The following is a 27,200-nucleotide window of genomic DNA, read 5'->3' as shown; positions in this document are numbered from 1 at the left end:
ACCTGTCAAATGAGTGGATAAATTCATGCTACTTTTGAGCTTCTAGAAGAAGAGGAAAGAGGAGAGTATGAAATCAGGGGCCCACATACACAATTGGATGATAAAAAAACAACAACAGTGGGTAGAAGCTAGAGAAAAGGCAACTCAGCAACAGTTTGTAGTTAAAAATTTAAGCAACTGGGCATCAGATTTCAGCCTGCAGGAAAACTGGGAGAAGCCAGAAACACTTGTAAATCTAACTAGTCTAAAAAGTCATATGTCAACGGAACTATCAACAATAGATTTTCTACAGTTTTCAATGTGTGTGCGTGCACACACACAGCGGTTTCCTTTCCTCCACATTCCATTAATATCCGGCTTGTGACCTTGTCCTAAGTTAAAAACATGGAGCTTTGCCTGATGATATGATAAAAGCCTGGACAAATTCAGATCCGTGCTTTCTTAGCTGCTCCAAAGGTGGCCTCATCAATGAGTGTACTTCAGTAAACTTTGGGAAGGAAATGAATGTGTCTGCATATCCGGCCAACATAAATCTCAGCTGTGTCTGGCTTGAAAAGTCCCCACACTCCCTCACCCCACCCCCGCCCTTAATGAGGTGGGAGGCCACCCCTAGGGCAGGGCAGCTTGGTTCCAGCTGGGCTTGTTTTTGTTTTAGTTGCAAAGTCACCAAGACCTCCGTAGAAACAAAGCAATTGAGTTTTTTGTTTTGTTTAAATGAGTCAAACTTGCCAGGGACATGAAGCTGAAGTCTGCCCACAATGTTCTTATGCTTTCCTCCTATAAAGCCAAAACTTCCAGCCAACATCTCCATTTCTTCTCCCAAATGAGCTAATATTCTGTAACTCTGTAGCCCTGACTATGTTTATAACCTGGGGCTTCTAGAACCAGTGAGGAAAACTGTGCTCATTATAAGAAATACTTTTCCTTTAAATATTAAATGTGTTTGGTTGTTTTTAAGATAATTTCAAAAATGAGGTAAAGAGATTTGCCCTTTCTTTTTCTAATTGGAAATAAATATGTGGACTCTCCCCACCTCTGATTTCAGTTTCACGACAACACTGAGCATGTGACCTGGATCTGATCCAGGGGAAACTGCAAGAAACCGGGGTTTCACCCAAAAATTAGAAGTCCATTTATTTCTGTTTCATTGTTTCTCATGACTCCCAGCCCTGCTGTTAGTGGCTCACTGGAATGAGAAGCTTCAGGGGAAAATAATTTAGAGAAATAAAGCCCTTTCTGCAGAGGGTGTCCTGAGGAACCAAGCCTGAAGTTCTTTTTTGCCCCCAGTATGAGCAATCTTGAAAGAATCAAAAATGTCTGCTGAATTGACGACTTTGAGGGCCTTTCTGCACCGCTGTGCTTGAGGTTTGGAAGGAAGGAGGTTAAGAGAAAACTGTTTATCTAAATTAGCTTCCACCCACCACCTGATGATGCCTGGCAAACGGGGCACCATCAGGAGGGTAGTAGAAGTCACTGCCAGCCCCATACACAGTGCCAAGTGGGCACAGAGCTCTCTGCTCCGAGGGTCCTGCATAAGCTATCGGCAATACTGAGTTTACTACTCCAGGTCCATCCAGGGCAGTTTCTGAGGGATGGGCCCTATTTGAGTTATCATTACATGGACGAAATGCCAGAGTTCTTAGCATTTGGGACCCATGGCTTTCCCAGACATTTCCATGAAAAAAATGACAGCAAATTTTTTCTGATACTAATGACAAGCCCAGTGTTTCCAGTGTGTCACTCAGTTTGTGTTACTTTGTTACAGGAACCCCAGGAAACAAATACAAATGCCTTATCAGGCTGTGATCACTCTCAAGGAAAAGGACATCCGAAAAAGCTATAGCAGCACCCCCTAGGCCCCACACAGCTGGCTCCACATTTTGGGAGACGTGTTAAATCCAATTTTGTCGATGGATTCATTTAGAAGATCCTATGGAATATGAAACATGAAAACTGGATGTAGGGTTAAGTGCAACATTAAGTGTTATTCAAAGCTGACAGGACAAAAACGAAACACTCTATATGGTTTCATGGACAAGGCACATACATGGTTAGTAAAAACACCTGCTTTACTGTTTCACCTCTCACTCCCCTATCTATTGGCCAAATACCTATTGATTTCCCCCCATGTGCCAGGCACTGTGCTTGACACTATGAAGCAAAAGCTGTGCTTAACACTGTGAAGTCAAAACTGTTCTGGACCCTCAAGGTCAAAGGGATAACCTTTTGGCATCACATTTTTGCTCCCATCATAACACTTCTTTTCCCATCTTGTCTGCCAGTCTGGTGAAGGAACAAAAGCTGGAGACAAACCATGCCTACAAAGTCTTTGTCACTAGCTTTATTTTAGTAACTTGTTGATAACCAATAGAGTGTCATAGAAGTGATGCTGTAGAATGCCAAGACTAGATCAGTAACAGCTGTGTAACTTCCACCTTGCTTGTTCCAGCCACCCTGACACCACCATGCTGTGAGGAAGCTCAGGTCAAATGGAGAAGCCATATGTAGACATTCCAGCCAGAAATCTTAGTCTTTGAGTCCTCTAAAACCAGGCCTCAGACACTTGAGTGAACAAGCCTTCAGCTGATTCAAGCCTCCAGCCAGCCATTGAGTCACCCCCCTGCCTTCGAGTTTTTCCCCGCTGAGGCCATGGACTGTGTGAAGCTAAGGCAAGCTGTCCATACTATGTCATGGAACATGGAAAGCTGTCCCTACTATGTCCTTTCCAAATTCCTGACTCAGAGAATCCATGAGCATAATGGGGCAGTTTGTTATGCAGCCATAGTAACTAGAGCAGATGACAACACCAAGGGCTAACACCACCCTCCTCTGCCGAACATGGGCTCCATCCCGATTCTCTCTGCAGCCTCCTGTACTAGCAGGGGCCTCGGCAAGCCCCTCCTGGATGCTGTTACAAGACTGTGCCACTCATTGTTTCTACAGTCAACTGTCCCAGCACTCCACTCCAGGCCCACTCTGCTGCCACCACCCTGCTCAAGCCTTAATTGTTAATAATGCTATGACCTTTAAGGGGTGGGTGGGGACTGCTAGTCTGCCACTACTGAGCTGAAAGGGAACTCAGAGAGCTGTAGAGGACCTTAGATCCTGGAGGAATAGGAGACCTGTATCTATCCTCTCTTCCTCAGATTCCCGGGCTGGAAAGTCAAATCAGAACTCTCTCCTTCCTCGGTGTAGGCACCACTGACAGACTCAGAACCAGCTACAGTGAGCAAATCCCCAATATATTAATTCTGCAAAGGTAGGGAATTGGGACCTTTACTTAAACACTCTTTGAGCTCAGCCCATCCCTTAATTATGTTATTTAAGAACATAGATACTGGAGTCAAATCCTGGGTCTATCGCTTTCTAATTCTCTGACCTTAGGTAACTAACTTGAACTCTCAAACTTCAACTTCTAATAACCTGAAATGGGGATAGCCAGTACCTGCTTGTCCAGATCACAAGGAATGAACCCACATAAATAGCCTGCCATGTGATAGGCATTCAATACATTTCATAGCTACTCTTAATAATATCTTCCCTGTTTGTGACTTACCCCTTGTAAGACTTGAAAGCTGTCATTGTTGGGTGGTGGGTCTTGATCTGGGTCAACTCCAACTCTGTAAATCACCAGGGAAAAACACAAGGAGAAGAACAGAAAAGTATTCATTTAGATTAGGGCAGCCAGGTTGCCTGAATGTAACCAAGATGCTGACCATCTTCCCAAAGCAGAAGGAGTGGTTAGCTGAAAGCAGAGGAAGGCCACCATGCAACAGTCATGAGAGAGAGGGCCCATACCACACCAGGACCCAGAGGGGAGGAAGGACACTATCCTGGATGCTTATACCCTACGTAAGACTTCTAAAAAATCAGTATATGCTGACAGTGTCCACCATCCTTCTTACACCAGATGGCCCCAGTTAACACGGTAAGAGTCCCACTGTACTGGACCTTTTCCTGAATGCTGCTTAACTTCCTCTCTGACCTGCTTTTATTTCCCTACCATTTGAATATAAAAATTTTCACATATACAGGGGACATTCGAAAGAATTTATAGAGAACATTTGCACATCCATCACCTACATTCTACCATCAACATTTTACTGTATTTCCTTTATTACATTATCTACCCATTTCTCTGCTGGAGTCCGGGTGTGGTGCTGTAGGGTAATCACTAGACTGCAAGGTCGGTTTGAACCACAAGGTCGGTGGTTCGAACTCAGCAGCTGCTCCTTGGAAACCCTATTGTTGTTGCTGTTGTTAAGTGCCATTGATTCAGTTCTGACTTATAGCGATCCTGTATAGTGTTTCCAAGGAGTGGCTGGTGAGTCTGAACCACCGACCTTGTGGTTCAAACCAATTGCAGGCCAGCACATTAGCCTGCAACGCCACACCAGGAATCCTTCACAAGGCCTCTATGAGTTGGAACTGACTTGACAGCACTTAACAACTACCCATTTCTCTATCCGTTCCCTTATTTTTTGGATGCATTTCAAATCACATTGCAGATATCAATCCACATCCCCTAAACACTTCAGCAAGCATATCATTAACTAGAGTTTTGACCTACTTTTAATCCTGGTGTTCCCACATCCTCCTGCAGCCAAGAGGACCTGAGAATCCACACACTTGAGATCAACTACTGAGGACTCAAAAGAAAAAGCAAAGTGGCAAAATCATTTATAACAAATTCCAGAAAAGCACTAGGGTAGTTCTCTTGGCCTAGCAACATACCACTTACTGCACTTTATCCCTCTAGTGTGCTCATTTGATAAAGACAATGGGGAGAAAACAAAGGTGCTGGACGATTTCTACATCTTTTCTTACTCCTACTGCAGCAAAATTATCGCTTTCAGCAGGCTAGGTCTGATTTGAGCTTGAAGAAAGGTACAGAGTGGGTTTTAACAGGGATGTTATTAAAAGTCCCGTCCTGTGAACCATAGATGCACAAAGCCCCAGACGTTTCCACCTTTCTCTCCTCCTTTTCCACATGTGATGTCCAGTATCTATTTTGGCAAAAGAGACTAAAAGAAAACGGGGACAGAAGGCAACACAGATGTACCAACCCTCTTAAAGCCATTCTCTACTCTCTCTTGTCCTCACAACTGGACATGATCCAGGGGCCTCTGAGCACCACATCTCAGAGATTTGCTGACCTGAAAACCATCCAATTCAAGGGGTCCAGGGGCTGCACACACAAGTCACACCAGAACCCCAGTGCCTAATGTATAGAAGTGGTAAAGGAAAGATTGAGTATGGAATTCCTAGCTGTTGATCTTTAACTCCCACCTTTTTTGATCTCTTAATGTAGTGTATATGCAGAAAAATTCTTTATATGGTGTTTTTGTCAGTATTTGTAAGATCAACAGCAGGAATCCAAGAATAGGACTTGTTCTTTGGATTCTATAGGAACACAAAGCCACTCCATCCCAAACTCACTTACTCCAATTAATTCTGTCACCCTGGGCAGGCTTAGAGGACAAGGTGCTGGTTGCTACAGCATCTCTCAGATGGCCTACCAGAACATCATGGTCCAGCAGCCCTCAGGTTAACCATAGAGTGGCTATTGTGGGGCAGCAGCAACTAGACTATGTGGATACAAGTGTTGTATGGCCAAGAGTATGATAGCGCCCACCTGCCACTAATAATCTCTCCTTTGTGCATTGGGTATTTTGAATACAATAAAAATGAATTGACTTTATCTGCCCAGGAAAAAAGCCTGTGGGCAGAGGAAATCGGTTTAAGTATACCTTGCACTACAATGAAGAAAAGAAAATCAAGTAGAGTAAAAGCTGTCCGATGAAATTTAGCTCCCTCCTAGTGTGATGCTATAGGATCAGTACTGGACTGCGAACCACAAGGTCAACAGTTCAAACCCACCAGCTGCTCCTTGGAAACCCTATACAGGGTTGCTATGAGTTGGAACCAACTCGACGGCACTTAGCAACAACAAAAACAATTCTTTTAAAATGGCATGGCACTTTAGGATACAGCACTGGACTGCAAGGTTGGTTTGAACCAGAAGGTCAGCGGTTCAAACTCACCAGCCGCTCCTTGGAGACCTTATACAGGGTTGCTATGAGTTGGAACCAACTTCCTGGCAATTAACCAACAACATTCTTAAAACCAGAGAGTCCTGGTATGGGGCTGTAGGATAAGCACTTGACTGCTAACCACAAAATCAGCAGTTCAAACCTACCGGCCACTCCTCGGAAGTCCTCTATGGGGTCGCTATGAGTCAGAACGGACTCAACGGCAGATAACAACAGCATTCTTTAACTAATCTCTGCATGTTGTTAAGTACCACTGAGTCGGATGCAATTCAAAGCAATCCTGTAGAGGGGTTTCCGAGGAGAGGCTGGTGAGTTTGAACTGCCAACCTTGCAGTTCAAAACCAACCTTGCAGTCCAGAGCATTCACTTTGCTAGGAGAGAAAAATGTCTGCTTAACAAGAAGTGCTTATAAAAACTAAGTTTTGACTCTTTTCTTTCAAGTCTTGCAAATGTTAGTGGAACATTTCATTTCTGAGTGCAATCATTTTTGGCAAAAATACTCTATAAGTGATGTTATGTCTGTCTTATCAGGACATTCATGAAAACCAGAGCTCTGATCCCGGGCCCATGTGATCAGGCTAGAATTCAAAATAACCAAATACAAAACATTGCAATAACTTGACAAACTCACTAAATTAGTTGCTAACTGCCATTGAATCAGTTCTGACTCACAGCAACCCTGTACAGGGTTTGAGGAACAGTGATGGTTTTGAACTATTGACCTTTCGGTTAGCAGCCCAGTGCTTATCCTACAGGCTTACTCATTGGTAAGTACCGTGGACTCAGTTCCGACTCATAGCAACCCTGCACAGGGTTTCCGAGGCTGTAAATCTTTATGGGAGCAGAACGCCTCATCTTTTTCCTGCGGAAGCGCTGGTATTTTCAAACTGCTGACCTTGAGGTTGGCAGCCCGACTCTTAACCACAACGCTACCAGAGCACTCTAACCCTATCCCATGTTTGTCATTTGTTCTGGAGGAACCTGAGAGTGATTCTATATGAGCACTGTCCTGTAGAATTTTCTGTGATGTCCAGTGATCACTTTAACCACATGTGATGACCGGAATACTTGAAATGGGGCTATTATACCCGAGGAACTGAATTTTCAATTTTATTTCATTTCCATTAATAAAATTTCAATTTCAATAGTCACATGCGGCTACCAAATTGAGACGCTCATACACAGTACAGATTACAGAATCTGTTCAATTTTTGCCCTTTTAATAACATTCAAAATTCCTGTTGGGATCCTGCAGAGGTACAAGCAGTCACATGAATTTTAAGTAAAATGTTGCTTGAAACAATTCAACACTGAAGAGATGCCTTGCTTCATTAATATACAAGAGACATTTTTCAAATCCTCTGAAAGGTCTGTATAGATGAAATGTCATCTTATAAATGTGGAAGTAATGACAGAATTAGAAAATTACCATGGACAAATCCCCAGGCTAATAATTGTTTTGGGCAAGGATCATTAGTGGATGATTTCAACAGTGGGTTGGGACTGGCTATTCACATGGTGTCAAAGGATCACTTAACAGATTACTTTTTAATCACAAAGGGGAAAAAGTGGAGAGACCTGGAGGGGACCACCTGAACCAAACCACCAAAGTTAACATCACTAATCAAGAAACAGCCTGACAATATGCGTCTCCTGATAAGACAGACATAATATCACTTACGGAGTGTTTTTGCCAAAAATGATTGCACTCAGCTGCTAACTGAAAGGTTGGTTGTTAAAACCCACTAGTCACTCTGCAGAAGAAAGATGTGACAGTCTGTTATAGGGTCCTGTGGTGGTTGTTGTTAAGCGTCGTCGAGTTGGTTCTGACTCATAGTGACTCTGGTATAGAGTTTTCGAGGAGTGGCTGGTAGGTTTGAACCACCAACCAACCTTGCAGTTAGTAGTCCAGTGAACCTATAGAACCATACCAGGACTCTGCTATAGGATCCTATAGGGTCACTATGACTCTGAATTGACTCGACGGTGACAAATTTATCTCTAGTCATACATAAAACTAACCAGGAAAATCTGGATTATGGGACATTCTATAAACAACTAGCCAGAATACGTAAACAACAACAATAAAAAAAACACACACACAAAACAAAATCAAGGTGATTGTTACAGATTAAAAGAGACTCAAAGGGCATAAACAGCAAAGTAAACTTTGATTGGATTTTGGATCTAGAGTATGTGTGCATATAAAATTCATGTTAATTATCTTAGACGTAGTAATAATATTGTGATTATGTAAGGGAGTGAAGTACTAGGACACAAACTGAAGTACTTGGGGATGCACAGTCATGTTAGCTGCAGTAGAGTTTGAAATAGTTCAGAGAGAAAGACTGAGAATACAAAAACAATTTTTTAAAGAGACATAATGTTAGCAACTGGTGAACAAAAGTATCCATCGTCTTTCCATTTTTTAATTTAAAACTTTTCATAATTAAAAATATCTAATTATAGCCTTGGTGAAAATAGTTCTAAAACATATCAGTTGATTTCTTTGTCTCTGTAATTTAATCTAATACTAATAATTCAGGATCACGTATTATTTCAGGGTCTGAAATCCACAATTGTAACAATCCATGGGCAAAGCTTGCCATAAGACAGTGAATGAAACCGAACTGATTCTAGTAGCCATGTGGCTTTCTCTTCTATGTAAATCCTAGAATATTTTGTTGAGATTCTCTTTCTCCTTAACAGTGAAGGACAAGGGGGAAAATGCTAGTTAATTAACACAAATGGTTACTCAAATTCCAACCCATGACGGCTTCTTCAGATCTGGTTATGGAATCTGTAGTTCTGAAGAAAGTGTTTCCTTTCTGTGTTTCGACTCTCCTCTTCTGCTGTAGAAATTCAGACACTTGCTAAACAGTAGCCCAAACTCCTGACAGGAATGAGTCCAAAAGGGCCTCCTGGGCCCTCTCACAGAACAGGAGAACATGGATGGGCCCTGTGGGGCCTCTTGGAGCTTCCATGCTACTGCTCTGAGTGCTGAGGAGGAGATTCCCTGAGAAAGGAAGCAAAGATCCGTTTCCTAGCTTGCTCCAACTTTTTAAGTGTCAAGAGAAAAACAGACCAGTGGCTGAACGATACATTCTGTGACTACATTCTCTGTTCAAGGCTGTTTACTTAAACCTACTGCTATCAAATCAATTCTGGCTCATAGAGATCCTGTAGGATGGAGCAGAACTGCTCCATTGTGTTTCTGAGGCTATAAATCTTTACAGAAGCAGGCTGCTTTGTCCCGTATGGTAGCTGGTGGGTTCCAACTGCTGACCTTGCGGTTAGCAGTCCAATATTCAATTCACTGCCTGCCAAGCAGCTCTGTGGGAGAAAAATCTGGTAATCTGCTCACATAAAGATCACAGCCTAGAAAATGCTATTCTATTCTATAGGGTTGCTATGAGTCAAAATCAACTCAATGATACCTAACAAGAACGATTACTTTACTGGCAGGATTGAGGGCCTCTTGAACCACTTCTCAAAGATGTCACTGTGGCGCTCAACAAATAGTCCCACCTTGAAAGCAGAGCCCAGAAACCAAACTGGTCTCTGTGAACAAGATAGAAAGTAACAGACCAGGGGGCTGTGCTGGGCACAGTGGTTTAATTATAATACCTCAGGAAATTTGGGGAGAGGGGTCCCTAACTTTCTGAAATTCCTAATTTCAGACAAACTTTCCACGGTAAATATTTCTTCCTGATTTTCTTTTCTTTCTTTCTTTTTTTGACCCTGCACGCTATGTAAACCTGGAACTTTTCATACTGTTCTTGTTGTTGTTGTTGTTGTTAAGTGCCGTCGAGTCGGTTCCGACCCATAGCGACCCTGTACAGGGTTTCCGAGGGTGTAAATCCTTACGGGAGTAGAAAGCCTCATCTTTCTCCTGCGGAGCGGCTGGTAGTTTCGAACCGCTGACCTTAAGGTTCGCAGCCCGATTCGTAACCACTACGCTACCAGAGCTCCTTTTATACTGTTCTAGTGTATCATAATTTAGCATTTCATTGGTACACCAGGGTTGAGGTAATCAGCGCATGCATGACAGTCTTCCAGAATGAACTAAATTATCCTTATTTTAATTAGGAAAGAGACAAATGTGGGAATCCCATACTGAGAAAATCAACCAACAGATGTGCTCATCCTGGAATGACTAAAGTTAATTTTTAGAAATGCACATTCTGATGACTAGCCATATAAAATGACATACAATCTCAGAAATGTGTGTTTTGTTTTAATCAATATATTTTTATTTGAATAATCAGAATCCTGAGTAACTTTCAGAATACGAGGCAGAAACCTTCACGCTAAACCTTGAACACCAGATCATAATCTGAACTCTCTCATGTCACAAGTAGAACTTACTTTACTTAAAGGACCTTGCTTCTTGAAGGTGGGCACTTCAAAGGAAAGAGTTTCCCCTGCAAATTGCCTGATACCTGAAGTCAAGTCTCTAAAAATGCATGTGTCTGTTTTAAACTGTGGTACCGTGGGTTAATGTGCTGGACTACAAAGTCGGTTTAAATCACAAGGTTGGCGGTTCAAGCTCACCAGTTGCTCCTTGGAAACCCTATACAGGGCTGCTATGGGTTGGAATCAACTTGACGAAACTTAACAACAAAAATTTGTGTAAGCCTAGGGAATGCAAATGCTTCCATTCATTTCATGTGAGTCAGTACTACGTCCATCTGGGGCCTGGTGGCTTCTTGAGATCCAAATTCCATTGCAAGTATCACTCACTACTTTGACCGTGGCTCTCATGCAGTGAAATACTTCAGCAATACCAAGAACAGAGTTCAAGCTTATCTTGCATTTGATTTATCTACCCACAATGAAAATATGATCAGGAAGAAAGCTTGTTGACTATAAGGACAGAAAGAAAAGAGACATTCAAGGTTTTACTCTGGCTGCCCCATTACCATTCTTAAGCAAAATCGTATCATCATGAAGCTGGGTGGACAATGAAAGAAAGACAAATTGCAGTAGAGATTTTTTTTAAATCAATCTGGTTTTTTTGTTTTGTTTTCTGCTGATTCACTTTGATAAGAGACACGCACACAAATGCATAATTCAAAACAAAACAAAACAAAACACACTAAAGCAGCACTGATGCCTAATTAAAATGATGTAAGCCATAACCAAGTCATGGCTGAAATGTGCAATTCTAGTTCTCTTTTGAGTTAAAAGCCTTATTTACTAGGTTCATAAGCAGGATGTTGTGGAAGTATATGCCTCTGGAAATGGGCAGTCTTAACATCAAGTTCAGTTTTACCATAAAAAAAAAAAAAAAAGACTTGTCAACTCATTGTCCAAATGAAGGGAAAAGGCGTAGAATCCCAGGAATACTGACACATCAATTAAACTAGAGAAAAGATGGGGAAATGATTCGAATTGACCTAATGTCTTGCCCCTTTGTTAAAAGGTGTGTACCTGGAGGAACAGGGGAAAGGGTAGGTGCATGAAGGAAGGAAGAAAGAGACAAACAGCAAAAAGAGAAATGTCTCAGGTTAGAAAGAGGAGAAAAGCCAGGCCCAGTTCCTTCTTTTCTGAGGCTGCCCAGTGTCACCTGAAGTACTGCCAGCGATGCTCATCTTGATCCTCTTCAGATGGCTCCTCCACGGCAACTCTGGGCAGCACAAGAAGGTAATGTGAGTGTACCAGGGACACCAGGGGATCCAGGAGTTCTGGGGACATGACCTGGACCACGTCCATCCAAGAATAGGCCATCTCACTTTAAATAGATATCCACACCTTCTCGTAAACTGTCCCCCATTCTCTAAACCCAGAGAAGCAAAGAAGCTACTGAATATAAATCTAAAGCAACAATTTTAAGAACTAAGATAAATGAAGATCTGAAGCCAATTAGAAATGAAGATACACATCTCAGAATATAATGTAATTAAACCATATGAATCAATAAATGTAACTCGTTAAAAATAAGAATTTATAGAAAATTTCAAGATTTTCTCTATTTCATAAGCAAGATACATTCACATTTTTTTAAGTTAATATTTGAAGTGACTTTACACAAAGAGCAAGAGGTACTGTATTACTGAAAATAACCATGATAATTGTAAAGAAGATGGGATTTTTTCTAGACAAATAAACATGCACAGGTTCAACCTGAAGGTCAAGAGCCCAACTTCTGCTATTCTCTTTACCTTGTGGCATTAGGGGTTGATATAGTCCATTTCACCTTCCTTAAAAATTGCTGGGTTATTCAGGGTGTATTTGAACTTTATCATAATGCTAAAGCAAGGCTTCTCAACTTTATACTACTGACCTTTTAGGCTGGATAACTCTTTGTTGTGGGGAGCTGTCCTGTACATTGCAGGATGGTGAGTAGCACCCCGGTCCTTTACCCACAATATACCAGTAGCACTCTCTCCCTTAGTTGTGACAATCCAAATGGTCTCCGGGTATTGCCAAATGCCCCATTAGGGGAGGGAAGGGGCAAAATTGGCCTTGGTTGAGAACCACTGTGCTAGATCATATATACCCAATAGAGTAACAGCACTCCCAAGGATATAAAAATTGGTTCTTGGGGGACAAAAACAACAACAACAACCCCTTAGATATTGTAACAGTGTATATATAACATTCCAAAGGACTATAGAACATAAACAAATAAACAGTCTATCTGTGGTATTAAAATTTCATTGGGAGAAGCAATTAAGGAGAAAAATGTCTAAAAAGGCTACTTGGGGAGGGAGGTTGGAGCAATGATGAAAAATGGTTGAGAAACACTGTACAAGGCAATACCTGAACCATCATACTACTAATATCCCCTAAAATATACAAGGGAGAACATGTTGCTTCTTAAGATGATATTTTACTTAGTTAAATGACTTAAACCAGACTCTATATATTACTGTAACATTGAAAAATTACAACAACTACCAAAAAAACCCAACATATTTCTTTAGTATGAGATTCACTGCCACTTGGGTAATAGTAATAGCAGTAGTAGCAGATGGTACATTTAATGAGACAGTTCTTTATCACATTTCTTTATTATCACATATCAATCATCCTCATTTAACCTGTAACGAAACTGAGCGTTAGAGAGCTTAAGTAAGTTGCTCAGAGTCAGAAAGATTAAAAAATGATGATGCCAACATTCAAACTCAGGCTGTCAGATCCCAGAGTCCTAGCTCTTCACTTTATAGGATACTGCCTTGGATTACAAAGTGACATCTTTAAACTCTTGTAAAATATATCATTTCAAATACTGTTACATAAAAATCTTAGGACTTTTTCTTGCCATTATTCCTTGCATTATCTTGCAAAGCGTTTTATCATAAAATCTCAATCTAACATGACTATACCAAGCAGAGTATTCTTACTTGTCCCTGAGTAATTTTATTACTGTACTTTGTGGTATGAAGTTACTTGCTCATTTGACTGACTAGGTGACCCCCATCACCACTTCATGGTGCTGGGAGTTCCAAGAACAACCACTGTGCCACTAAAATGCACATGCACAAGACACGCCAGACTGCGAAGTCATTTGAACTGCAAGGTTGGCGGTTCAAGCTCACCAGCTGCTCCTCGGAAACCCTATACAGGGTCGCTATGGGTGGGAATCGATTCGATGGCAAACAATAACAAAGACTCATCTGCTGCAACATTCCCAGAATCATTGTCTTAAATTGCCAAAAGTACGCCCTTTGTGAATCACAAAGGAATTCAGAGGAATTAAGCAGTTCATGTTTTAACAAAAAACAATTCAATCATTTTGCCATTATGTTTTAAAATATCAATAACAAAACACCAATTTAATACAATAAATTAGAATTGTGGAAAGCAATAACCTGGTTATATATTTTCAAACTAAATTGTTATTTTAGATACACACTTAAAAATTAGCCATGACTAAAATCACAGTCAATTCCTAATTATTTAAACAAGAATTCCAAAAACCACCTGGACTTCTGAGCAGCCACTTATTAGCTCAACAAGGCCTCTACAAGCAGCCTGGAGAAATAAGGAACAAGCAGATACTGATCCCATTAAGGTTACAGAGGTCAAAATGCCACACTGAATTTTAAGGGGTGTCTGACCAAATTAGAATAAGAACCTGGGTTATGTTCATGATTTGCAACCATTAAGTAGCACCACAAGCCACAAGCCAGCAAAACCAATTAGTCTCATTACCTTTTTCACAGGGAATTTTTTTTTTTTCTGTAACCTCTGTAAATGTCCACTTCTATACTGACATAATGGTTATTTATTACATCTGGAAAAATGCAATGGACACATGATGCCATACAGATTTTTCACCAATGGCACACTTTGCTCTTTATGCTGTCTAGGTAGAGTTGGACAGAAGGAAGGAAATAATAACAACAGGAGCAAAAATCAATAAAATTGAAAACAGAAAAATCAACACAAAGTCAATGAAATAAAAACCCTGTTCTTTGGAAAGATCAATAAAGTTAACAAACTTTTAGGAAGACTGAAAGTCTTTTAGGAAGACTCAGTGCAAGTAGACTGTGTTGAATACAAAAGTAAAAAAGAGAAAAGGCACAAGTTACTAAATAACAGCAATGAAACATGAGATATCACTATAGACCACACAGACATCAAAGCATAATAAGGGAATACTATGGTGGTGCAGTGGTTAAAGCACTCAGTTGCTAATTTATTTTGTTTATCCATTCATCTGCTGGTGGCCACTTGTATTATTTTGAGCTTTTGGCTATTGTAGATCATGCCGCAGTGAACACTGGTATACAAGTATCTGAGTCCCTGTTTCCAATTTTGGGGGTTGTGGAATTGCTGGATCCTATGGTAATTCCTTGTGAGGAACTGCCAAATGGTTTGCCACAGAGGCTGCCCCATTTCACAGATGTACCATCCATACATAAGGGTTCCGATATCTCCATATCCTCATAAACAACGGTCATTTTTCATTTTCCTGAAAATAGCCATCCTAGTAAATGTGATGTAGTGTCTCTTTGTGCTTTTGATTTGCATTCCCCTAATGAGGAAACCCTAAACAGGGTCGCTGAGATGGAATCAACTCAAAGGCACTTAACAACAATGAGCCCTGGTGGCACTGGGGGATCAACAAAGGCTAATAAGAGAATGCTCTGGTGGCACAGTGGTTAAAGCGCTCAGCTGCTAATACATTGTTTATCCATTCATCTGCTGTATTGTTTTCACTTTTCAACAACTGTGGATTATGCCGCAGTGAAAGATGAGGCTGTCGGCTCCCACAAAGATTTATAGTCTCGGAAATGCTAGAGACTATAATTGCTATGAGTGGAAATCCACTCAATGGCAGTGGGCTGTGTTTAATGACTAATGATGCTAATCATCTTTGCATGTGCTTATTGGCCATTTGTATATCTATTCAAATCCTTTGCCCGTTTTTAAATTGGGTTGTTTGTATCTGCCTACTTTTTAGTTCACACCATACGGCCAGCAATTGCGCTCCTGTGCATTTATTGCACAGAAATGAAAACTTTTGTCTATACAAAAACCTATAGATGAGCATTAATATCTGTCTTATTCCTAACAGCTCCAAAGTGGAAACAACCCAAATGCTCTTTATCGTCGATGGCTGAACAGTTAAACGGTGGTACATCATCATTGGTATCAGGAAATGCTACTCAGCAATAAACAGGAACAAAGTATCGATACACGCAACAACTTGGGTGGATCTCCAGAGGGCATTATGTTGAATGAAAAAAAGTCAACCCCAAAGGTTACATACTATATAACTTCATTGATCTTACAGTCTCAAAATGATAAAATTATAGAAATGGAGGACAAATGAGTAGTTGCCAAGGGTTGCTAAGTGCCAGCTAGTTGGTATCTAATAACAATAACAGTAACAAGGGTTAGGACTGGTGGGAGGTACAGGTTGGGGGTTATAATGATAAAGGGCAGCTCAGTGGAGAGCCTTACATGTCTTGATTACGACAGTAGTTGCATGAACTACATTTAATGAACATGAATTATGTATACACACTGTAGTAGTGCCAGCTTTCTTTTAATATTGTTTCTAGAATTATGTAATATATAACCATTGAGGCAAACTGCAACTACCTGTGAATTGATTTAAATATATAGAGTTTTAAAAAATTATATAGTATAAGAAAACTTGAATGCCCTGAAATGGTAAGGTATGTAAGAAACTTAATAGGGCTTCTCCCAAATTTGTCAATAATTCAAAAGTTTACAAGCCATTATCAATAGAGTACTAAAGCTGAAAGAAACGTTTCTAAAATATCCACTACAAATTTGTATCACGTGGCACATAACCAACCAACCATATGAGAGAAAATCCTGCTTTATTTCTATTCTATTTGAAGAGACTACTACAAAATTGTCACACAAAGGACTTCAAAAAATTCATGGCAAAGTTTCATTGTCTTTTAATTTCATTTTCCACAAACTTTTTAAAGGCCTCCTCATATAAAGAGGGAATCAAAAAGTGGTGGTGGTGGTGGTTGTGTGCTACAGGGTCGGTTCCGACTCTTAATGAACCTATGAATATAGTATAGGGTTCCTGAGGCTGTAAAATCTTAAGGGAGCAGAAAGCCTCATCTTTTTTCCTGAGGAGCAACTGGTAGACTCGAACTACTGACCTTGTGATTAGCAGCCCAGCTCATAATCCAGTATGCTATCAGGGCTCCTTAATCAAAAAATGGTGGTGGTGGTTTTGTGCCCTGGAGTCAGTTCTGATTGATTCATAGCAACCCTGTATAGGGTTTCCAAGGCTGTACATCTTTATGGGAGCAGAAAGTTTTATTTTTCTCCTGTGGAACAGGTGGTAGTTTTGAACTGCTGACCTTGAGGTTAGCAGCCCGATTCAGAACCGTTACACTAAAATTAGGCAGATACAAATTTTATAACTGTCTTATGTTTCTCTACAACACTAGGCAGATAAAAACTGTAAGGGGAAAGAGTATTATAGGGAAGTGTAAGACAATTATAAAATGACATATGATTTTTCTCATTCATTTAAATCAGGGGTGGGGAAACTTTTTCTGCCAAAGTGTATAACATCATTCGTGGCTCATACAAAATTATCTAAAACTTAATAATTAGCCTGCTATATTTGGTTAAACATGTGATTAACTCACTCCTAACTGACTCCACGGCACTTAACAACAACGTGATGGCTGAACAGACTTGTCGACACTTAGCAGTAATAACAATAATATGATGGCTGGAAATGCAGTTGCTTTGGCAGGACCAGACCAAATAATTTCTCAGGCCTCATACAGCCCATGGGCCAGATGTTCCCCACTCCTGATTTAAAGCTTTGTGCTCTTGAGCAAGTTACTCCTCTCTGCCTCACTCTCCCTATCTCTAAACTTGAGATAATAGTGGTAACTTCCTTATAGAAATATTATGAGGATTATCTTAACTTACGGATGGTACCTGCAACAATGCCTCCAACACAAGTATTAGTTACTATCATCACTGTCACCAAGAAGCCACGCGTAACCTGGATCTGAGGCTGAGACACACAAGCCCAGAAAGATGCAGCTGGCAGTTGAAGCCCAGAAATCCTAGCCCCAAATGGAGATGACTATTTTCTCAAATTCTAGTTTTCTCCCTGGGAGATCCTTGTTAGTTTTCTGTCCTCCGCGCTGCGTATGTTCTGCAGCTGACTATCCTGTGCTTTCTACAGTCTGGGGAAGGCAATACACACAAAAAGCCAACAGAGAAAAGGAAAACAAACCACCTAAAAAGAACCCAAACTACCCAAGGCTGCCACCTTGTGGCCTTTCAGAGAGTTAGTCTTTGTATTACCAAAGTGTCTTGTTCCCAATCACACTCACACTATGTAGTTTTTCGAGTTGAAAGGGACTATGACATAATCCAGTCAGCGCCTTCATTTAAAATTGCGAAAAATTGAGGACCAAGACACGACAGGCTTGTTTGAAGCCAGAACCAGAAATAGGCTGTGGACCTCTTGAATCCTGTCCTCCTTGTCATAAAGTGCTGGAGCTCACTAGCATAGCTGTTCAAAAATCAAACTCAGGTTAGTGCCCTTGAACGACAGGTAGCTAGCTCCATTTTACCCCTCTATTCTGACACAGCTGCAAAACCACAGATGGGGAACGTCCATGAGACTGCAACAGATGAGGCTGATGCAGGAAATGTAACCTTTTGTGTACTCAAACAAGAAGAGGCAGCATATGATGAGCTTATTTTTGAAGACCTTAAGTTTTATTTCAAACGAATATGAAATACTGGACACTGTCAAGAGCTAACTCTAGTCTGTCTCCTACATCTTTTAAGGTTTTTTAAAATTCATACCCTAATATCATTATTCTAACAAGTTCTAGAAATTTATTTTATTGTTGGGCCAACAATTTTAATGACTTTTTTTTTTCTTCCTGGAAAAGTTAATACTCTGAATCTGTATTTATTGATGTGTTTTTTGTCCTAATCCCCAAAACAAAAAGCTATGAAAACCTTCAACAAAATAAACTATAGCATTCTTTGCGTGGGCATATTGAAACTTCCCCCAAACAGTATCAACTGACATACTTAGGTACAAAACTAGCCATGGCTTCAAACCAACCTTATATTAAGCCATGACAGCATGGGTGTTGTGCCTCCACCAACGATCCAGACTGTGAAGAAGACAATGAGAAGGGTGGTTGTGAACATCATCTGGCGAGCATAGGAGGCGGTGTCTCGGATGGCCAACGCAAACGCCATTGCTCCCCTGAGGCCTGCAGAGACCAAAGAAGAAGATCTCTAGGTTATACGGATAAACAACAATCTCTCCACTGTTGCCACTCAGTAAGAATAAACTGGATCCATTTATGCTTACAGAGCCAAGTTATTTACTCAGAAATAACAATCTTCAAGGAGTTTGTTTGGAGTTTCCTTTTGCAAAAATTCCCAAATGCAATGAGAAAAATACTAATTGTACACAGCACAATTTTAGAAGACTAACACTCTTTTCTTACTTTCAGAATTCTCTTCTTAGTAACTATAACATATACACTACATGTGGATGGCTTTAAGTTCAAGCCTCAGTTTGGGAGTCTAGAAGTCCAAATTTAGAGAGTGCCAGCTCTAGGAAAAGGCCTCTGTCTTTGTCGGCTCTGGAGAAAGGTCTTTGTCTCCTTTCAGCATCTGTAGGCCCAGCATTCCTTGGGGATCTCCATGTATCTTGGCATCAATCTTCCTCTGGATGTAGGAGTTTCAAAGTCCAGAGATCCCAGGTTCAAAGGATACACTTCACTCCCAGTTCTCCTTTCTTGGTGATAACGGGTCCTTCTTTCTGTATTCACTCTACTTTTATCTCTTGTAAGATAAAGGGTGAAGTCCTGGTATGGAGCTATAGGATAAGCCCTGGACTACTAACCACAAGGTCAGTGGTTTAACCCTATTAGCCGCACCTGGGAAACCCTATAGAGGGTCACTATGAGTCAGAGTCAATTCAATGGCACTTGACAACAACAACAAGGTAAAGGGTGCTGCATGCCACACCCCTGGGAATCTCCCTTATCATGGCCTTGATGGGATAACACTGGTAGCGGTGGCTCTGTAGGATAAGCACTGGACTGCTAACCACAAGGTCAGCAGTTCAAGCACACAAGCTACTCCACAAAAGAAAGATGAGGCTTTCTGCTCCTATAAAGATTTACAGCCTTGGAAACTCTATACAGGGTCTCTATGAGTTGGAATTGACTCAACTGACAGAGAATTGCCTTTGGGATATTTGCTTAACTAGGTTTAAAAGTTAGTAGTATTCCCTTTCATCAACTAGATGAATCACTGGTGAGTAAGTGGTAGAGTTTTGCCATCCAAGTGGGAGACCTGGGCTTGACTTCCAGTCAAGTATCTCATATGCCACCCATTTGTCAGTTGGGGGGAGGGAGCGGGTGGCTATGATGCTGAACAGGTTTTAGTTGAACTTCCAAACTAGGATGGTTTGGGAAAAAAGGCCTGATCATCTACTCCCCAAAATAATTCCATGAAAACCCTGGAGCTCCCAATGGTCTCATCTGTAACCAGTCATGGAGATGGTGCAGGACTGGGTAGTGTTTCATTTCATTGTGCATGGGTTGCTTCAATGGCAGCTAATAACAACCCACCACTCATCTGTCAGTGAGCTGCAATATATTGGCTTGAGTGTTGCTGTGATGCTGGAAGCTTTGCCACCATACCAGCAGGGTCACCCATGATGGACAAGTTTCAGCAGAGCTTCCCAACTAAGACAGGCTAGGAAGAAGGGGCAATAGAATATTTCTGAATGTTTAGCCACTAAAAAACTTATGAGTAACAGCAGAACATTGTCAGATATACTGCTGGAAGATGAGCCTCTCGGGTTGGAAGGCACTCAAAAGACAACTGGGGAAGAGCTGCCTCCTCAAAGTAGAGCAGACCATAATGACGCGAATGGAGCAAAGCTCCATTCATTTTGGTACCTTCATTTGCTGATGGGGCACAACTCAAAATGAGAAGAAACAGCTGCAAACATCCATTAATAATCAGAATGTATGACATATGATCTAGGAAAACTGGCAGTTGTAAAAAAAATGAATGACCTAAAAATAGGGAGGGGGCCTACAAAGGCAAGAAGTGACTAGCTTACAAGCTTTCAAGAGGGAAAGGTAGAATCTCCAGTGAGTTGTATCCAATCTCTCTAGGCGGGGCTGATGAAATGAAATGCAGATAGGTCTCTTGTGATACAATAGTGAATAACTGTTATCAGGACTGATTGTGAGGGTCGGAAACGTAAAGATAGATGTTTTATAGCAAAGAGGGGAGTGATTAACTTTTCAGTCTAGGAGCGGAGGTCCCTGGGACCATCAACGGGTAAGAGCAGAGAGCGAGACCCCACCCAGAGACAAAGGCAGAAACGATGATGTGGAGAGATGGAGCAGCTGGGAATTTCAGATCCAGAGAGGGAGAGAGACTGTGTGCTGAAGACCGGGGTGCAGGCTTGTAGTGTATACCCTTTGGTTGGTTGATGATGCATGGAGGGGATTGTAACCATGGCAATGAAACAATATACAATAGAATGAATGTAAAACTAATGTTCTCCCATGTAAACTACCACACAATTCACAATAAAACATTAAAATAATAATAATAATAATACTGACCTAGCCACAGAGGGCTAGAGCCAAGAGTGAAGGGTCCAGTTGATATGAAGTGAGGGGAGATGCCCAAGAACGCCCAAATGTGTAGCAAGTATCCATTTGCTACACCATCCTTGATGGCTTGATCATCAGAACCCGAAATGAGGAAGATAAAGAAATTTGATAAAGGAAGCAAATGTAAATTGCTACAATTTGATGCTCTTGACCTATACCAACCAAGAGGGAAGGAGTCCTCACATCAACTATCACTCATCAATCATATCCCTCTGTACACAGGATTGATAAGGATGGGCAACTTAGACATTGGCTACCTGAAATGGGGCAGGGGTGGGGGGTATAAAGGCACAAAGTGACTGGCTTACAAGTTTTCAAGAGGAAGGTTAGTTTAACAGTGTGTGTAGGGGGTGGGGGGATCAAGTCCCCACTCAATAGTTTTTATCTTATCTAGATGGGTCTGGTGAAAAGAGATGGGGATAAGATTCTTATGATTCAATAATGAGTAACTGTTATCATGACTAATGGAAACTGTCACAATTGTAAAGGTAGAAGTTTTGCAACAAAAATGGGGGAGCAGTTAATCTTACAGTTCAGAAACAGAGGACCCTAGGACCAGCAAAGGAGAAGAGCACAAGCAGAACGCGGGACCTTATCCAGAGAAGCAGTGACACCAGAGATGAAGGCAGAGATGGTGTCATGGAGAGAGGGAGCAGCTGAAGTCTCTATAGTCATGGGAAGAAACGGATTAAGAGATAGCAGCCAGGAGGCAGATTTGCAGAATGTGCCCTTTGGTGGTTTAAATAATTATATATGCATGAGTGTTAAAAAAAAAAAAAAGAGTTAAAATGAATAGAGAGAAATATTGTTAACTGATGGTACATGGAGGGGATTATAACCATTGTAATGAAACAAAGTATATGACTTGTTGAATGTAAAAGTGATGATCTGCCCTGTAAACTTTGACAATAAAAACTTTAAAGAAACAAAAACACAAACTGTTATTTTTTTCTAAAAAAGGTCATACTTGACAATGCTTCTCTGCTTTTTCAGCTTGCTGCCTCCTGAAATTCAGGTCTTCTAAGCCCAGTTTGAAGGCTATTCTCTTTGTGAAGATGGCCCTGAACCTCTTTTTCCTGTCCATGTTTATTTCACGCCTCTTGTGTACAATTCACCATCCTTTCTTGGGAGATAGTTAGCTCTTTTTACACCCCCACACCCCACACCCCACACCCGTGGACTATGAGTTACTTGAGGGAGCTTTGAATACTCCACAATTCAGTACTGTAGCTTATAAAAAGAAGATGCTCAAGGAATCTTTTTTAACATTAAAGGAAATAATTTGAAAAGCTGATTAATTAGGGCAGGTTGTATATTTATAGTCAGTTGCAAGCTTTTTGTTGTCATTAAGTGCTATTGAGTCATTTTCGACTCATAGTGACCCTGTGTAGGGTTTCCTAGGAACAGCTGGTGAGCTTGAACCACTGACCTTGTGGTTCAAACCGACCATTCAGTCCAGCACATTAACCCACAGTGACACACCAACTGCAAGTTAGTACTAAATAAAGCAACGTTTTACAGAGCCGTGTCCATTGATGTGATTCCAGTATGACTCCATATAAGCGGCTGCTAATCCCTCTATCCATTTGTTGAGCCACTCACTCCCTTCCACACACATGACAGTGGCACATTTGGCCCCAGTATTTCCTACCTCTGTTCTGCAGAGATGCTCTAACTTGGTCTCATCTATATAAAGTCTGATGCTCACCACCATCACTGCAACGCAATATCTATTTAGACCAGTTGCTCTCTCTTTATGGTGAACATCTGAGAGATGGTGCAAATCAAGTGTAAATCAAGCAGAACTTTCACAGCTGTTATATTCAGACTTTTGATTCAGCTTGCTTATTTAAGTGTAGTTTATGTCTTCTGCTCCAAAGAAAGTTAGTACTAGGAGGGACCTCAACTACAGCCCAATTTCATTATTTCACAAGTGAGGATACTGCAGCTGGGAGGTATGAGTCACTCGGTTCTTGCTCTTTCTCATTAAAGAGCTGTTTTCTTTCTAATTTTAGGTCTGGAGCCTTCTGGGAACTATGGACATCTACTAGAAAACAGTCACCACTTTAAATACTTTATATCTCCAAGTCCCTTGGGAAGCAGAGATGGAAAGAAGATGCAAGTATTTTAGGGGATAATGCTCACATCTGGCGATATGGTTTGCAAAATTTATATCAACTCAGTTGGACTTGTACATCTGTGTACAAAGCAGTTCAATAGATACAAAAGAAACTTTAATTTCTGACTTTCAAGAGTCTTATCAATTATTTTTAAAGCATACTACCTGCTATATAAAACTCATTTTCTTTACTTTTATACTTTTATTTTTACCTGAAAACATCATCATGTGTTGAAAATTCCAGCCAATCTTATGCCTTCTGCCCAAATTGAGGAAGAAGGAGAGTGGGTAGATATGTGCAGCTCTGCCCAGGAAGATGGCAACCTGTCCACCAGGTGGGACGTTAAGGACCAAACCATTCCAGCAGGACTTTCACACAGCCTCTGACTAAGCAGAGAATTTGAAGGATGCGATGGCAACTCATTATGATCAGAAGAGTTGAACAAAGAAGCTCTAAAGAAGTATCTCAGCAAATAGTGTTAAATTGGCCAACTTTCCCAACCTTGTAGCCCACAGATTTAATATCTTGCCTATTAAACACTAATTTTGCAACTTCTTGATTTAATCAATCTGACAATGACCAAGTCCCCAATCTATCTAAAATTGATTCCCAGGGTGGGAAGTTGAGAGAAGTTGACAGTATGTTGGGCTCTATTCGAAGAAAAATCATAACAAGCAAAAAATACCAGCTACTGATTCAAAAAAGTTTGCTGATTAAGAGCTCGTAAGTTGCACTGGAAAATAAACATCAAGGAGTCTTGTGACCAGGAAGAGCCTGCAAATAAGAGATGGGAGAAACAAAACATTCTAACACTAAGATTCTTTCAAATCATTCATGAGAACCAATCTGGGCAAACTTTTCTACCTAAGTAGCCAAAATGTCTTTTGTATATGTAAGAAATGGAAAAGGGTGAGTGTGGAAGAGGAATGAACTCTACTGTGGAGACCAAAGAATTCAGGGAAACTGGTCATCCGTCACTTGCTGAGATAAGAACAGAGTCCAGCAGAGAGACCCACAGTCTGCTGGTTAGAGAAGGAAACCACCGTGGGAGCAAGAGGAACATTGAGTTTCCGTTTAAGCAAAGCACCAGCTGTAGGAGCTGCAGCTGTTTCAGACAGATGTGAAGACAAAACTATCTTCTGCCTCCTCTAGAGTGAAGCCTTGACTATTTTTCTTTCCTTTTGTTTGGTTGTAACAGAAAGAAAAAGGTAGGTGCTTTATACAGCACATTCCATCCCAGAAGCAAAGAAAAAGTTCTGTAAATGGCAAGAGGCCTTAGGGATTTAGACTACATGGCATCCACACTCACCCTCTGAGACAGAGCCCTCACTGTAAACAAGGACTGCAAATCTTAATTTCTCTCACACAGGATGTCATGTCAGAACTAAAAATGAAAACAACAAGCAAGGTCTTTCTTAAAGAAATTCATGACAAACCCTGAAGCAACAAATTAGTTTGTTGAGGGTGTACATCCAAGAAAGGAACCATCAGTTTAAGCATCTAGCATTCTAACTAGAAGGATCTCAGACTGTATTAGGGTTCAGACGAGAAAAAAAACACTTCTGTTTTGTCAGCATTCCCAAGATCTAAGAATACCCTTGAGTCCTCCGAAAAGGCAAAAAATCAGTAGGAGTTTAGAGGAGGCACGAGAACCCCCTAAAATCAGAAGCAAAGGAATTCATTAAGGGTCTTGGCTTTGATGGTCGTTCGCACTTGGGGACTCCTGCGTCTCTTGAGATCAAGGCTCAGCTTGATCAAGTTCACTTTAATGAAAACATTAAGAGGCCAAGTGAGCACAACTCTTAGCAGCTGTCTGTTGACTCATTTCTAGGCATCCATATTCTTCCTTTACTTGAGAGAAGTCAATCAAAAGGATCTCTCTTCCCAAAACTGCACAAACAATGGGACTAAATCAGGGAACCAAGTATTTTTCCATTTTATCTCTTTCTTTTCTTTTCAAACTTATGAGCACAGTTTTATTATAGCAAAAGGATACAATAGGAAGCTACTAACCCTTCCTTTTCTTTTTTTGGACAAGAAGGCTATTTTCTACCAATATTCAACAGCAGTATGTAGGTCTATGCATGCTCAGTGCCCATAGGCTTTCTTGGGCAATGTGAGGAAGTACTGCCCACACTGGGCACCCAATCAAGACTACGAGAAACAGAGATTTCTGGTCATCCAAGTTGGAGACACTGAAGTTGGAATTCGTACAACAATAAAGTCTCAAATATAACTCTGGAGACTGACCGTGTGGCTACCTTTTTGACTTGTTAAAAAGGGTACTTTAAAAGTTAAACTACCACCTGCCATATACCATGGAGGCCTGGTGCGGCACTGTAGGATAATGCACTGGACTGCAAGGTTGGTTTGAACCACAGGGTCAGCAGTTCAAACCCACCAGCTGTTCCTTGAAAACCCTACACAGGGCTGATATGAGTCAGAATTGACTCAACGGCACTTACCAACAACAGCCATACACCACTGGAGCAAGGTGGCTCTGCATGATAAATACTGGACTGTCAACCACAAGGTCTATGGTCTATGGTTCAAGGCCACCAGCTGCTCTGTGGGAGAAAAATGAGGCTCTCTGCTCCTGCAAAGTTATACAACTTCAGAAACCTCTATACTGGGTCACTATGAGTCAAAATCAATTCAACGGCACATAACAACAAGTCATGACCATCTTTCTACCTGACACAGAAAATGCAGAAAGGATCATGTTAGAATAAATGCTTGCTCTTTCCATTGAAGTTTATGAAACCTCTCTTAAGTCTTATTTTCCCTCATCATAAAAACATCATGAACTCACACTGGTCAGTCACCCACTCAAACCACTAACTTCCCCAGCAGTGGTCACCTCTTCCTGTAACAAACGTTGCAATGAAAAAAGGATACAAAAGCTCCAATGATGAAAATGGGGCTGAAAACGTGCTTCTGGAAAGTAAACAGTGCCAAGCCCATGTAGGAGAAGATGAAGTTCTCTGCCAGGAAGTGCAACACCTCAAAAAGCTGCACAGAGAGGAGAAAAGGAAACTGTAAACCCTGTAATCCCACCTTCCCTGTGTTAGCAGGTACCTTAGAAGTACTAAAGATTTTCTCTCACCTGCTTGGTTCGACTTCTTGATTCCACTGACAGATTGTTGTAGGTGTAATGAGCTTGTGTGATTCCACAGAAAAGAACAGCTACAACACCTGTCAAGAGATAAAAATAAAATTCAATAGGGAAAAGGGGGGGCAGGGGAAAAAATCCTGCTGAAACAAATTTAAGGAGGAAAACCCCAGGACATCTAACTTCCTGAATATTCTGAAAGTTTCCTATAACTGAAATCTGCATTTGAAAAATACTCCTTGTCCGAGCCACTCAATCCTACTGTCCAGCATAGCCAAGTCTCCCAACTAATCCCTTTGTTTCAGTTTTAGGGCACTCTAATTCCTCCTCTAAACTCCTAGTAAATTTGCCATCTGTATTTGGCATTTAATATTTATCCCTCTCAAAGAAACTGTGAGAATCTGTCATATACTTTTGTCATATTTCTCTCTGTTGTTTGGATGAATTAAAATTTCAAACCAGTGCTTTATATTTTTGATTGGTTTGGGGGTTCAGACAAAAATTACCACTTTCTGAACGGGCTGAGAGTACTATTCCATTTATCCAAGCCTGACTGATCTAGATTTCTGGTTAACAGTAACCAGTTTGTTGTACAAAACAATTGACACACATAGAACTTTGCCAATACTTTTACAGAACATGGTCAACTCTTAAAGGAGTGGAGTCTTAGTGTAGCACTGTAGGATAAGCACTGGAATGCTACCTGCAAGGTCATCAATGCAAACCTACCAGTCACTCCTTGGAAACCCTATACAGCGTTGCTATGAGT

General features: G+C 40.9%; 1 protein-coding gene across 2 annotated transcripts in view; it reads right to left on the bottom strand.

Annotated features, from left to right (window-relative positions):
• SLC9A7 (solute carrier family 9, subfamily A (NHE7, cation proton antiporter 7), member 7) overlaps nt 1-27,200 on the bottom strand; it is a 218,441-nt gene that overhangs the window by 20,819 nt on the left and 170,422 nt on the right. For both annotated transcript variants that reach the window (XM_006864239.1, XM_006864238.1), the window contains exons 9-14: nt 26,426-26,514; nt 26,218-26,331; nt 23,531-23,642; nt 18,607-18,760; nt 11,623-11,682; nt 3,557-3,620 (exon numbers count right to left, since the gene is read on the bottom strand). In XM_006864239.1, coding sequence (XP_006864301.1) covers nt 3,557-3,620; nt 11,623-11,682; nt 18,607-18,760; nt 23,531-23,642; nt 26,218-26,331; nt 26,426-26,514 — 593 coding nt within the window. The remainder of the gene's footprint in view (nt 1-3,556; nt 3,621-11,622; nt 11,683-18,606; nt 18,761-23,530; nt 23,643-26,217; nt 26,332-26,425; nt 26,515-27,200) is intronic.

This window comes from Chrysochloris asiatica, unplaced genomic scaffold, assembly GCF_000296735.1.
Source record: "Chrysochloris asiatica unplaced genomic scaffold, ChrAsi1.0 scaffold00062, whole genome shotgun sequence".
Taxonomy (NCBI): Eukaryota; Metazoa; Chordata; class Mammalia; order Afrosoricida; family Chrysochloridae; genus Chrysochloris; species Chrysochloris asiatica.
The sequence above is the reverse complement of the archived record's forward strand: the minus strand, read 5'-3'. Positions and strand labels throughout refer to the sequence as shown.